This window comes from Amia ocellicauda, chromosome 12 (assembly GCF_036373705.1).
Source record: "Amia ocellicauda isolate fAmiCal2 chromosome 12, fAmiCal2.hap1, whole genome shotgun sequence".
Classification (NCBI taxonomy): Eukaryota; Metazoa; Chordata; class Actinopteri; order Amiiformes; family Amiidae; genus Amia; species Amia ocellicauda.
Genome location: NC_089861.1, coordinates 12518759 through 12532138, shown reverse-complemented (window position 1 = coordinate 12532138; position 13380 = coordinate 12518759). Strand labels below are relative to the sequence as shown.

The window sequence follows — 13380 nt, the reverse complement described above, 5'->3', positions numbered from 1 at the left end:
CATGAAATTGTCTCTTATCTGTTCTCCACTTTATTTTTCTCGCCCCACTATGCATTTTAAAACCATACAGACAAGTGTCCCTCACACCCCCACAACATGTCACAACAGCCTCCTATCAGGGAGAGTCTATTCCCAGCTTTATGCAACACTATAATTTCAAATTATTTTTGTTACCATCTTTCAAAATCATAATTTAAGAAAGCAGTTTGTCTTCTTTGATGTCCTAATTAGTAATTAAAGGATTCATTTATAAAATGTTTTATTCATAGGTTATTTATGTCATAATCTTCTGTGGGCTAAATCAGGGTAAATTTGGCCCCCAGGCCATAGTTTGGGCATCCCTGACTTAGCTAATTCAATTCTGGCTCATCATGATTTTCAGGTTTGTGACTCTTTGTTATTTCCCCTGTCCTTTAGCTCATTTGCATGGTTTAATGGTGCCACATGTAAGATTATGATTATGTCTTAATGTATAGGCAATTTATACTCAGATGATGAAAGAAGACAAAAACTGTTTAACTGTCATGTATTTTAATTAATATGCATTTTAATATCACTATGTAAAATAATTAGAATACTTGCAATAGTTTATATTAATATACTTTTTTCCTGAAGAGCTTGAAGAGAGTAAGGCTTGCTCTGTTTTAAAAGATTCAAGCTTAACCAACGTGAAATACAAAAGGTTAAAAGAAAATAAAGAAAATGCCTAGCAGTAAAAGCAAGGAAGTCATAATGGTATGCAGATGTGCAGAGCAGCTCTATACAATTCATTTCTCACACATCTAGCACTTGATGCATATGAGCCAGAAAGACACTGAAAAGGTATTTAGCTCTTTTCTCAAGGCTTGAGATTAACAAGCAAATGCCACCTCCCTGCTTTTTTTTTTATTTCCCCCACAAATAGACTTTTTGCTTTTGAATTCAATTCTGAGATTCACCATTGGAATCACTGATAAGAACCATTGAACATTTTAGACTGTTTTAAAGATGTTTAGGATTTTAATTATGACTGCAAATAGCTCAGACAGCCATATGGTGAAGCAATTCTGACATATGTGCCACTCCAAATCACTCAACACACAATCTCCCAGCATGCACTGGTGGCAACAATGCTGTTTTCACTTTCAGTCCCCTCGCACTTTTAAGAGGGTTCCAGACAAAAATCCCCAAAGTATTACATGAACACTCCCCACCCCCTCCCTTCTAGTTCACACTCCACTGGTCTCTGATTAAGACTTCACTGTTAAATTCAAAGCCATCTGCTTGTGTTTAAAAATATTACAAGTTGTATTCCAAAAAATTACCAGTACACTTTTTTTTTTTCCCCATCGTTAGAAAATAAAATAAAAATTATTATTATTATTAATAACAACAACAACAATAATTAAAAAAATAGTAATAATAATAATGATAATAAGCATTTGCTAGTGTTATTCTGAAATCTTAAGAAATTATTCAAAACATTTGCTGTTGAGTTCAGTTTTTAATTAAAGAGTGTGGGCGCAATTCAGACTGCAGCCATTTTATTAAGCTGCTTGTCAGATGCTGCATTTAACACCATTCGATTTGCAAACTGCATATTCCAAAGACAATTCCAAAGAGGGTCTTTTATATAGCTCTGTCAATGAATCCTGTCCTTTATACACTGCCCTCCATGCCAACCATCTACCTAAACAAAAACAGTCCTTAGCCAAGTTTTTTAGGATGCCACGCTGAGGCAGGGTATTCTGTAGGGTTTGGAGCTTAAGCTTTGCTACAGTTTGCAATGCAGTGTTTCAAGCTATTTTCTGCTGTGGTAAACATGCCTTATAAATATTTATCATGGTATATAATGGTATTTCTACAGTTTAGTGAAGCACAGTTAAGGCATATTACAATTTACCAAGGTATGTGTGAAGGGTATTACTTATAATTATGTATGAATTCAAGCAAGACTATTTTGAATCGGTTGCATTTTCATAGGTTTGATTGATTTACACTTCAAGTGATGATTGAAAGAAAAATAGAGACGAACCATGTATGAAAAATACATCCACATAGAAGAATCGAGTACATCTCATTTACACATGAGAATGACATGAAACATGGCGCAATCATACCAGTTTTAACATGGGTATCCACCTTTCACATGCAAATGTCAATGGGTTAGTCTTTTATTGAGTCAGAGGATCAGATTTTATATTATCTTGAAATTACTTATTAAAGACCAAACAAATCATCATCCAAAATTAACATTAAGAAAAATGTTGCATCCAGGATTGTGCATGTTGATAATACACAGTATGACAATATTATCATTGTAAAAGTGAGAACAATTAGGTAGTTTTGAACTATTTTGCCTATAGTTCCTATGTAAAAGAAAAAAAGAGGGCTTGGGGAACATTAGATAAAATAGCGGGTGTGGCAGAAGATTATATACAAATTTATATAAACTGAGTCCAGTTACTGAGTGATTTGAACCAAATCAGAACAATGCTGATTATATAGAGTAGGTCCATGACGTGCTAACTGTTAATGTTCTGATTAACGATGTCTAAAACAGCACCTAGATCTAGTAGTACAAGGATAGCTATCGGACTCATAGTACAGCTATTAAGACTTAATCTACAAATGGCAAATTCTGTGCATTCAGATTGGATGAGCCAAGACAGGTAAGGACACAATTCAGGCCTTAATCTTGTGTTTTGTTTTCACTAATGGTTAAAGAATAGCCTGCGTAAGAGCAGAGAGTACCAAGCCATAGCTGCATACATTTGTAATATTACACAAAATAATGGAACAGTGACTAAAATACGTGAATGATGTAACAATGGTCCTGGCAGAAATCTCAAGTGATGAGTCACATTTTCACAATTACTTCAGCCAATCCAGATGGAGTGACTAGACAGCGCTAATTTACATTGCTAATGTCGGCAGTTTTACACAGAAATATTTGAATAAATCATTAATGTGTAAAAGCTTCTGTAGAATAGTAAAGTGGGGGGGCTGTAGCACAGTTCACAGCATAGCAAAGTGTGTTTTGTGACTGTGACCAGTAACGGATGCATCTGATAAAATTGGATCTAATCGTTACACAATACTGCCTGGAATGTCAGGAGGTTGAGAGGTCGTTGTAGAGGATATTTCACTGAACCTCAATGGCATTGACAGATTATTACTGAATATGCTGCTCTGATCTATAGATTAAAAAACCTTAGTACACATTCTTTGACAGTACAATGTATTATTGCTTTTAGTTCTGTAACCATGTTTATGTCCCTGTTGTGCTTCTAGGAGAATGTTCCTTTTGAGGTTGCCAATATATACCACACAAGTGAGCCTTTCGCAGCCTGTATATTGTGTATTGTCCTCATTAACAGTCCACTTGGTAATGAAAGAGTAACACACATGCAAAACATGCAGCCTGACAATGCTTGTCAAGATGAAAGTTAGGTGCACAGTGCCTTCCTAATAAGACCTTTGGTTTTCTAGGGCCAACAGCCTCATCCTCTACACAACAGACTTCCATAAATCTTAGATAATTGTCATTTTCCCCATGAACACTTATAAATGTGTCAAGCTGGGTGCGAAAATGTTGTTCCAGTATTCCGAACCTTTACTCCTATAAATTCCCCGAGAAGAGAAGGCCTCCGCTGACTGTCTCATCCCACCTCCTCCCGCTCTCTGGTCCCACTGAAGGAGTTCTTGGGCGGTGATCACGCACTGACTCAGAAAGAACCGTCAGCCGGTGCTGACAAAACAGCATCCCTTCCTGCTGCATTTGATACGTTTCCCTGGAGACTTCCCACACAGTCACTGGCCTGGCCTCGCATTGATTGGTTTCAGAAACGCAGAGGAAACTTCGAGGCACTGCGATGGCGTTTCAGTCTCTTGGTGACCTTGGCAGTCCTATATCCCAGTTGAGAGCTGCAGATACTACAGTTTTTCCTCTTTATTTTAGTTTATTTTTCAAGTTTTTTTCTTTCCCTTTTTTATTTGGTGGGGATTAGTCAAGAAAAGGGGAAGAAGTATGCAACTCCTTTTCCCTTGGTTTGTTTTTACATTTTCTGTATGCATTCTTGTTCTTTAGTGCTTTTGATATATCTTAAGTTGATTTTATTCTCTCTCTCATTCTTTGCCTCCTCATTGGCACATTCTTATAATACATGAACAAGTCTTTCAGACAGCCCAGCTTAGCTGTAAATTCCATCAATATCTTGCCACAGGAGCTAATGTCGTAATAGCTCTAAGGAAGAATTGGTAAATCCAGTGAATCTCCCCTTAAAGAGAATGAACAGGCTTTGCTGACAATCTTTTCCTTTCATTTTATTTCCTAGTTATTTAATATTCAAGTCTGTGTGTGTTTGTGTTTGTTTTGTTGGTCTGAGTTGGTGTTTCTTCATCATTTTCTTGAACTTGCTATTCTAATTTAGTCTTCCCAACAAATAAATACACCCTTCTAAAAAAGACCTAGGTTTGCAGCTTCACACTAGGCTTTGTTTCCCACATTGTGAATGTGGGGATGCAGAGCATTGTGTGGTAATGACTTGTTTCTTCCCACCACACTTACTGTTAATCAGCTTTGATCCAGGTAATGATGAATAACATATACATAAGAGAATGAGCAACTGGTGACGAATTCAGGAAAGGAAAAATACCAATCATATCAATCTCCCCACAGTCCCCTGAGTTCCTGACTGAAAACAAGAATGTATGATCAAAATAGCATTCCTGCATCAGAAAGACGCTTTGATTGTTTTTGATTAGCTGATCAATGGAAGAGGAACGCTCAGGAAAAGTGAACTCTGTGATTTCACATTCTGTCAGCAATTAATATGTTTTCATCCCTGGCTGTCAGTGTCTGACTCACTGTGCATCTGGTGTGAACAATTAATGATTTAATGTACTTTGGGCTTGCAGAGAAAAAAGACAAGCCAAATCTCAACACAGAGAATAATTTTTAGCCTGAGCCAACTATGAGCAGTATGGTATACATTTGGTGTCAATGTCATGGTGCCAACGGGATTGTTTCGCATCAGCAGCACTAACCCAATCGTCTCTTGTCATTGTATAGATCGAAGTGTCCAAACTCGAGCCGGAGATCTCCATGGCAACCGACAATAAGATGGTCACCTACAACAAGGGTCTGTAACTAAGGGTAATATGGAAGACAGGTGGGGAACTGAGGAACCGGGTCGATGCCTGACCCCTACTGTATAGCATGAAGGAAAAACACAGAACTGACCCCAATTCAACACAGTGGAACAACTAACATAGACCAGGATAGCACTGAATAGAAACACTCACTCAAATGTCCAATTGTAACAAGACTACAAAGACTCATTCCGTAACCACACACTAGGCAGGTTAAATTGTTTTGCCTTTGAGGATTTGTTCCAAAATCCCTTTCTTCCCAGATGGGCTTCCTCTGTCTTCTTGAAAGCTTGTTTGCCCTCCTGCACCCTCCAGCCCTCCCAACACACACACGCACACACGCACACACGCACATGTGTAAGCACTGAATGTACCACCAGCTGTTTTTACACATGTGCTCCAATGTCACAATGGTGCTCTTTGGTCTCTTGATTTGGTGCCATTCCTAATGTAGAGTCACAAAAAGTACCTGTACAAATATAAACATGATTAATGCTGTACACCTCTAGGACACTTGCATAAAACTCCTTACATTTTGAATAAGTTTTAAAAATAGCCCAAAAGTATTAAAAGTAGTGAAAGATGAATGTACTGGTCTGCCAGTTCGGAGGCCCCTCATTTTCATTCCATCTCTGCACTACAATTTCTTAACTCCAAATTTTAATTCCAAATTGAATCAATCAATAAAATCAGATCTGTCTTGGGTTTCACTCTATATACTATGCTACTTTGACTGCCAGTTTGACTTTTGGTTCATTGTGTTCCACAATGCTGGTAGTTTGGAAATTTTGGCTGCTTTGCAAAACCCTATGAGGCAAAAGGCACCCATAAACAGAGCAGTACAACTTGGCTAAAATGCATTGTGGAACCAAAACATCACAGTGCAAGCCCAAATCTGCCAATGCTGAATATATGTGAATGTTTTCAACCACGTATCAGATTGTGACCCCCCCCACATAATTCAATTATGCTTTGCTTATTACATTGTGCATTTGGAACTTTAATTTCCCTAAATTCATACAACATTGCATATATTGTGCAAACTTATTTCAGTTCTCCTTTCTCTGCACCCATTTTGATGATTAACAGGCATTAAGCATTGACTTGAAGCAGAGTGTCAAACAGGGCTTCCATTTAACTTCATTGATATTTTAAGCTGACACTTCTGTTCTCATGAAAATTATATAATAATAATGGTGATGCATGACAAGCAATTTTTGCAGTGTGAAGGAGAAAGCATTGATTCGGTGGATTGTGTGACCACTGTATTTCAGTGCCAACTGTTTTTATTAGTGTGGATTATCACATTTAGCTGTAATTTAATAGCAGATACTGGGTTTACATTGTGACAATTATTTTTTTCCAGTAAAAAGCTGAAGTATTTCTTACTCTTAACTTTAAGATGCCTTGTCTAATTCACTGAGCTGTGGTCTTTTCTGGCCTCTATAACATCATTGTTTCGGGGGACACAAGTTTTCGGAAAACTATGAAAGCAGTAGGCCATCTCATCTTGCAATTAGCCAGATTTAAAAGTATTCCCTCAGATGTTGAGAGAGATCTGACCTTCCATGTCGAAATGTTTCCAGCAAGTACTTTAAACAGCACTGGTTACAGATAGTTGGACAGTGTTTAGACTGGCAATACAGCAATTTCCTTATTAAAATAACCTCCTTAGGCCTAGAAATAATTCAATATACATTTGACAATAGTAGAGTAGTCATTTATGATTATACCTCAGAATAAAGTTATATTGTATGAAGAACAGACTTTTAATGTGTACACAAAGGCATGCACGTACATGTCTCTGCAAAATCAACAGTGTTGCACATGATTTTGTTGAAATGACAATATTCTTCAATGTGAATGTTATTAGCTAAAAAAGAGCAGTAATGTGACAGCAAGCTTCCACTCCTTGAAGCAGATCGTGAGCCACAAAAGGCAGGTGGTTTGAGTGACTCATAGTCTCATCCACAACGACTTTCTACATTTCAGAACTTCCCCATAAAATGTGAATTTTAGCTGATAAATACTTTATAGTGTAGTTTGTGATTTCAGACAACATTGGCAGGGTTATAGAATGACATGGACTGAGGTATTTGGCACTTGACAAAACAACTGCCAGATCAGTTGACACTGGGAAAAACTGAAGGAAACTTTCACCTGGCGAGAGAGGAGAGGAATCCGTCACATGGCCACGTTTTCAGAGCTTGTCTGGAACTCTCCCCAGTTGAATCATGTTCCCAGATATCTTCCCACATTAGTGATTAATCAAAACAAACTTACAGCTCCTCTCCAATTACATGCATCATTAATCATTAATCATTAATCAAGCATTCATCACCTCAGTCAGTGTTGTTCTATACCTGTCCCAAAAAAACACCATTTGTCAAGTTGTGTAATCATTGTTTTTGTAGAGCTGTGGCTTATGAGAGGCCTGCTCCAGCGATTGGGTTTTCAGACAGGCAGAAAGGAGGGTTTTCTGAGCAGTTTCCCCAGGTAGCACTGTATCATCCCTAAGGCAGAAATCAGGAGGGGCAGAGGGTGCGTGTTAACTCCGAAAAGCACCTGAACCTTTGTTCGGTTATTGTTGGGGATATTTAATTAGCAAGGCAGGGGTAATAGATTTCTTTGCGGGATGCATTATGGTTTTAATGAGAATGGGTCAAAGCTGAAATTGGACACTAGGGACAGGACAGACATGTAGTTCCACTCCCTTTTGCCCAGCTCCCCTGTGTGGAGACTGTTTCCTGCCTCACACAAAACCTGGAGGGAGAGCAAAGAGACGTGGCAGAAACACACAGTGCTCTCAGGGGCAATAGACAGGTAGAGCAATCCAGCTCAACCTGCTGTGTTTATTGTTGATACAGGATGACTGTCTTGTCATGCCCTTGAACTTGTATAATATATGTGTGTGCCACTGTTTTTTGTCAGATGATTGGTTAATTACGTTTTTAAAGGAACTGTTGGGAAATATCAGAGAAGCCAAGGTGAGCTTTTAAACAGTTAGAAACCAGGTTGTTTTTAAATTAAGTGTGATGTAGCTGCTCCAAACCATTTTGCTTGTCACAGTTGTCAATGAATGTCATTAGCACCCTGTTTAGAGACTGTCTTCGAAGGAGCATGAACTATTTAGTTTTAGTTGGAAGCACTTAATTCCAAGATGTCAGAAAAAAAGAAAATATATGTGCTGCAAAGTAGGTTTCAAAAGAATTAAATGATGGTATGAAAACACTGAAACATCCCAATACAGAAAGTTAAAAGGTAGATTGAATTAAAGTTCGCATTGGTTTAATAAGGAAAGGCTTTATTTGTTAAAATAACAAATGGTGTTATGATTTGTTTAATATGGCTGACAGACTTTGATAAGTGTACACATGTCTTTTGTGTCATGTCTTCTCACTGCCTTATCGTGGCAGCAGTCCAGATCTGAAGTGTTTGTGTGGTTGTTAGGCAACCCAGCACGGTCCACCGTCGAGCCTGACAGCACAACAAGAAGCTACAAGTTTGAATACACTAAAACGGCAGCAGGCTGGATGGTTTGTGTGAATCAATAACCCTTCTCCTGTACCAATAGAGAATGTAGCCACATATAAAGTAATACTTGAAGCCTTGACTTGTGCATAGAAAGTAGACTTTTGAGTTGGGACTGTTGCTGTGCGCGTCCCTTACTCATTCACTCAACGGCCACTTGTGTATTGCATACAAAGGAGTGGAGACTTGCTGTTTACTGCTTCTCTTCAGGGTAAAATTTACTAATGACAAAAACTGTTGATCTGTGAATGTAAAATAATGTGACAGCATTATCTTTTTTTTAATTATTATTATTATTCTTTACACCCATGTCTAAATGCATTTAATCAGTCTTAATCTTTCAGATGTCTTCTAAAGGTTTGCAAAATGTAACGACATTTCACTTACCTCTACAATTTAGCACTAGCACCTTTGTTATGACTTCTACTGATAATTAGGGGTTCTGATTGTAGGTTTTTACTACATTTAACATTTTGTTTTTTCTGAAATGAAACCCAATTTAGACCTGAATATTAGTTTCTTTGATCTTATATAATTAAAAATATCAGCAGATCTGACCCAATTTTCGTTTTGACAAATTCAGCCTGATTTAAACGAATGGTTGACCTCAATTTGGAAAAATGAATAAATTGACCAAAATTCAGAACCCTTACTTATAACGTGTGAAGGAATATTTGTTGTTGTTGTTTATTTGTTTTACAATGAAACACAAAACAATTAATGCTATCATGATTATGTACCAACGCAATGAGTGTCTGGGTCCTCTATGGCCAAGTGAACTCTGCAGTCTCTTAAATTATAATACTTGAGAGATATCTTTATACACAACAACATAAATAATACCGGGACTGCTCTTTAGTGTTTTGTAGCACATTTTATGATGAATAAACATGTATCAGGGAGCCTTTCCTGAAAATGTTTTTTTGTATGTTGCAATTAACACAACAGGCTTAAGCTCCTGAATTTCAAACACATGCTCTTTCCAGCAGGGATGTTGATGTGTACTGTATAAAACCACAGTAAGCCATACAAATACAATGATCCATAAGAAATAACTCTGTTGGGAGTATTTTGTTCTCTTTTTTTTAATTCTGAAAGGGTAAAAACACTTTTGCTGTTGCCTCTCTAGCTAAAGTTTTCACAAAAAGACTAACTTTATGTATTAACTCACATGTTTAACAATGAAATTAATAAATTTCTACACTCAAATACATCATCTGTGTGTTGTTTTTTGGTTAATTTAAAACTATTAATGGGATCTCATTAATGGGCACATTCATAGGAAATCGAGAATGAAATTAGTAACAGATCCAGATATAGTTTGGTATATTCCTGTTTTGTTCACTTCAATTCACTTTGTAGGAAATATTAAATATCAATATGTATGCATGGTGCACCTGTATGAACTACAGTGGTGAGTGTGGAAACAGTTGAGGACCTCAGTATTGTAAAATAGCTGCAAGAAAACTACATTCTTTAACAGAGACTGCACTGGGCATTACACCATTTACACACTAATGTATTGAACTGTATCTGTTCGTTGTTTCAGCCAAAGTTACTGGTCACCAGTTCAAATAAGTGGCGGGCATGTCTTCCACAGTCAGTGGGTAACACCCTCTTATGAATATTCTTAACATTCATCATCCTTATGTAATGGTATCTTACTGAATCCTTTCCACATTCTGTACAATGAATGTATACCTATTATTTGAATGCATTTATCTATTTATCACTTATTTTTTACAAATAATATATTTATTCTATACACCCCCCCCCCTTATTTTATTTATTTATTAATGCCAGAACAAAGCACTTATTACTTAAGAACAGTAATAGAAATATGGAAATGTGCATGAGGAGTCCTATACATATCCCTCCCATCAAATTGTGAAGAGATTTCGTGAGTAGAACAGTAATAGGCATTTTGATTTGACATAGGATCACCAAACTTCAAAAAGGCTCTGAGTTGCGTTTAAGCACTAGTGTGTTTACTCTGCATGAGACCTATGACTTTTAAAAGGAAAAACTGACCTCTTTGAGAAAACAGCCACTGCATTTGTATTGCATATATCTTTAGAATGATTTCAATGTGTTTGTACCTGGTGGGCACATTGGTACTTGAGTCTTCTCCCAAAAACGGAAGCAAATATCTGGCTAATTTTGTTCCTTCCCTCTTTGTTCCCCCTGTAATTGGAACCAACAACAAGGCAATTCTCTAATGTCAGATAGCGCCTCCACTTTCTCAGACAGGCTGCTGATTGCGGCTGTTTCAGCTGACAACTGGATTAACACCGGCAGTTGTGTGGTGAGGCAGGTACCCCCCCCGGGGGCCCCAGCACCGCTCCCTCACTCCCTCCTTCCCCCATCTCCCTCCCGCGAGTTCAGGTGAGATCTGATGTTCTGAAGGAGGGGTGGAACTGTAATTATTTGTTTATTTAGCGTTGTCAAGCCTTGTTAGATCTAGGTCTCGTTTGGTGACCCTACGGGTAGACACCTGTGTATCGGCACACTTCGCTACAGCCCAGCAGGGCTTCTCTTTCAGTCTCAGCACTGCAGGCCTCTCCCAGCCCAGGGGCCTTTCAGATACAGGCAGGCAGGCACTTTCACAGCTTATCCTCATGCAGTGTGTCTTTCATCATAGGGGACAGTTTAAAAAAAAAAAAACACTGATAATGAATGTAGGGAGGATAAGAAAGGGGGAAATGAGAGATGGTCTCTTGGCTCATCTAGCTCCTTTTGCTGCATCAAACCCTTGTTTACCTTTTTAGAGTCAATGGTAAAAAGCTGTCATGCATGACTAATAACTAAATTGCAAACTGCTTTCTTTTAATTTAGTAAAACTACAAATGTTTAGAGAGAAAAACAACTTTATTTTGTGACACAAGTCTTCCTAACAGGGCCGACCATGTGAGACAATATCAGTTTGTTGTGGGAAACATCAAGTAGCCTAAAGAAAAGCAATAGACAATGCGTTTAAAAAACAAGGATAGTACTTAATGGAGTCCCCTTCAGAACCATTCATAACTGTTGTCATTATAGTTATTGAATATTTTAGTCTTAACAAGGTACCAAATTACTTTATTACATTACATTATTTACAACATGCTTGGCAGAGTGACTGTTAATACATAACCCTTTCTTTCATCTATTAATTTGTCACTTTCAGTGCAATATTAAAAACATGCTTGAATAAGCTTGAATATGCACAATATTTTCTAGAATGATTTTCTTTATATAAGAAGTGAACCTTAAAAGCATAACAAGCATGAAATTTGTAACATCAAATCTAAAGAAGGGTGATTGGGAGAGAATTGAAACATTCGAAAGGTTTGAGGCAACCTTGAAATGGCCCTGAAGAGCAGTAGACAATTAATAAACAATTCAATAAATACTTTAAATTATTTATTTATTTATTTATTTATTATCACTTTTATTTGTATTCTTTGTGAATGCTGCAGGTTGGACCCTGTTTGTGTGAATGATGATTTTCCCTCTTCCTCTCTGTTTTATGTAGTTAACTAGTTAAAATGAACATTAAAGTTAGAAGACAAGTTATACATTTATGTTTAGATTTGTGTTGTTTTGTTTCTGTACGCCTAGGTACTGTTATGAAGTTATTAAAGCCAAGTGACTTATACAGATAATGCTGTGTGAATGTTTTTTTTGTTGTTGTTGTTGTTGTTTGTTTTATTTTGTTTGTTTGTCTGTTCAGTTTTAAGTTTTATTTTTAAAAAAGCACTTGTTCCAATCAAAACAAAATATTGCTAAAGCAGGGATAGACGTGGCAAGCAAATTGTTGGACTTGTAAGTGTGAACGGTGCTACCCTTGATCCGAAGGAGGGCTGCAAGTGAACTGGTTTGGAAAATAAACTCAAATATTACATTATACTCCGTTTTATTAATGCTTCCCAATTATTCCCCCAAATTACTGTAATGCACTGCAATTAGGCCTAGCTTTCTCTGGAGTCAACCTGAGCTGCTAATTGGGTGAGGATGATAAGGGGAACAGCAACCCCAAAACTCTCCGCAAGTGTTTTCTTACTGTAGGTTGTGTATGTCTGGGAATGTATGAATCATGGTTAGAGAGTGTTTTGGGTGTGAATGTATCTATTAAACACAATTCCAGATTATTACATAATTACTGTAATAGTGTAATGTGTGTAATATTATCATTAATATTGTCTTTTTGCTAAATTAACCTTAATTATCTCTTCAGCCCTTAGCAAGGATACCTATTGTCATTTTTGTGATAATAAGCAACGGATTGAACTTAATCTCTGTGCATGTGTTATAAAATTCAATTTCACACTATTTCTTTAGCTCAAATTCTTGCTGACTTGCACAGATTTATGTAAGGTGTATTTTTAAACCATTATTCTACATGGAAATGTATTATTATTATTATTATTATTATTATTATTATTATTATTATTAATATTATTATTATTATTATTATTGTTGTTGTTGTTGTTGTTGTTGTTATTGTTTTGTGCCTTTTCTGCACTGATCTCAGAATATAAAGTATAATTATCGCTATCAACCATGGGAACATTTTCATGAACAATTATGGGATTTAATTGCTACCAGTGGCATGGATTTAACGTATAGTCTGTCGTAAAAACCCAAACACTTTATTCCAGCATAGATGGCAAGGCGCTATACAAAGTGCACTAAAAGGAGGAGGTGGCCATTTAACAGATCTTAGAATCTCATCCA

At 37.0% G+C, this 13380-nt stretch overlaps 1 protein-coding gene across 1 annotated transcript in view; it reads left to right on the top strand.

Annotated features, from left to right (window-relative positions):
• sfxn5a (sideroflexin 5a) overlaps positions 1 to 9875 on the top strand; it is a 54878-nt gene extending 45003 nt beyond the window's left edge. The window contains exon 14 of the mRNA XM_066718357.1: positions 5054 to 9875. Coding sequence (XP_066574454.1) covers positions 5054 to 5131 — 78 coding nt within the window. The 3' untranslated portion in view covers positions 5132 to 9875. The remainder of the gene's footprint in view (positions 1 to 5053) is intronic.
• Positions 9876 to 13380: the final 3505 nt, after the last annotated feature.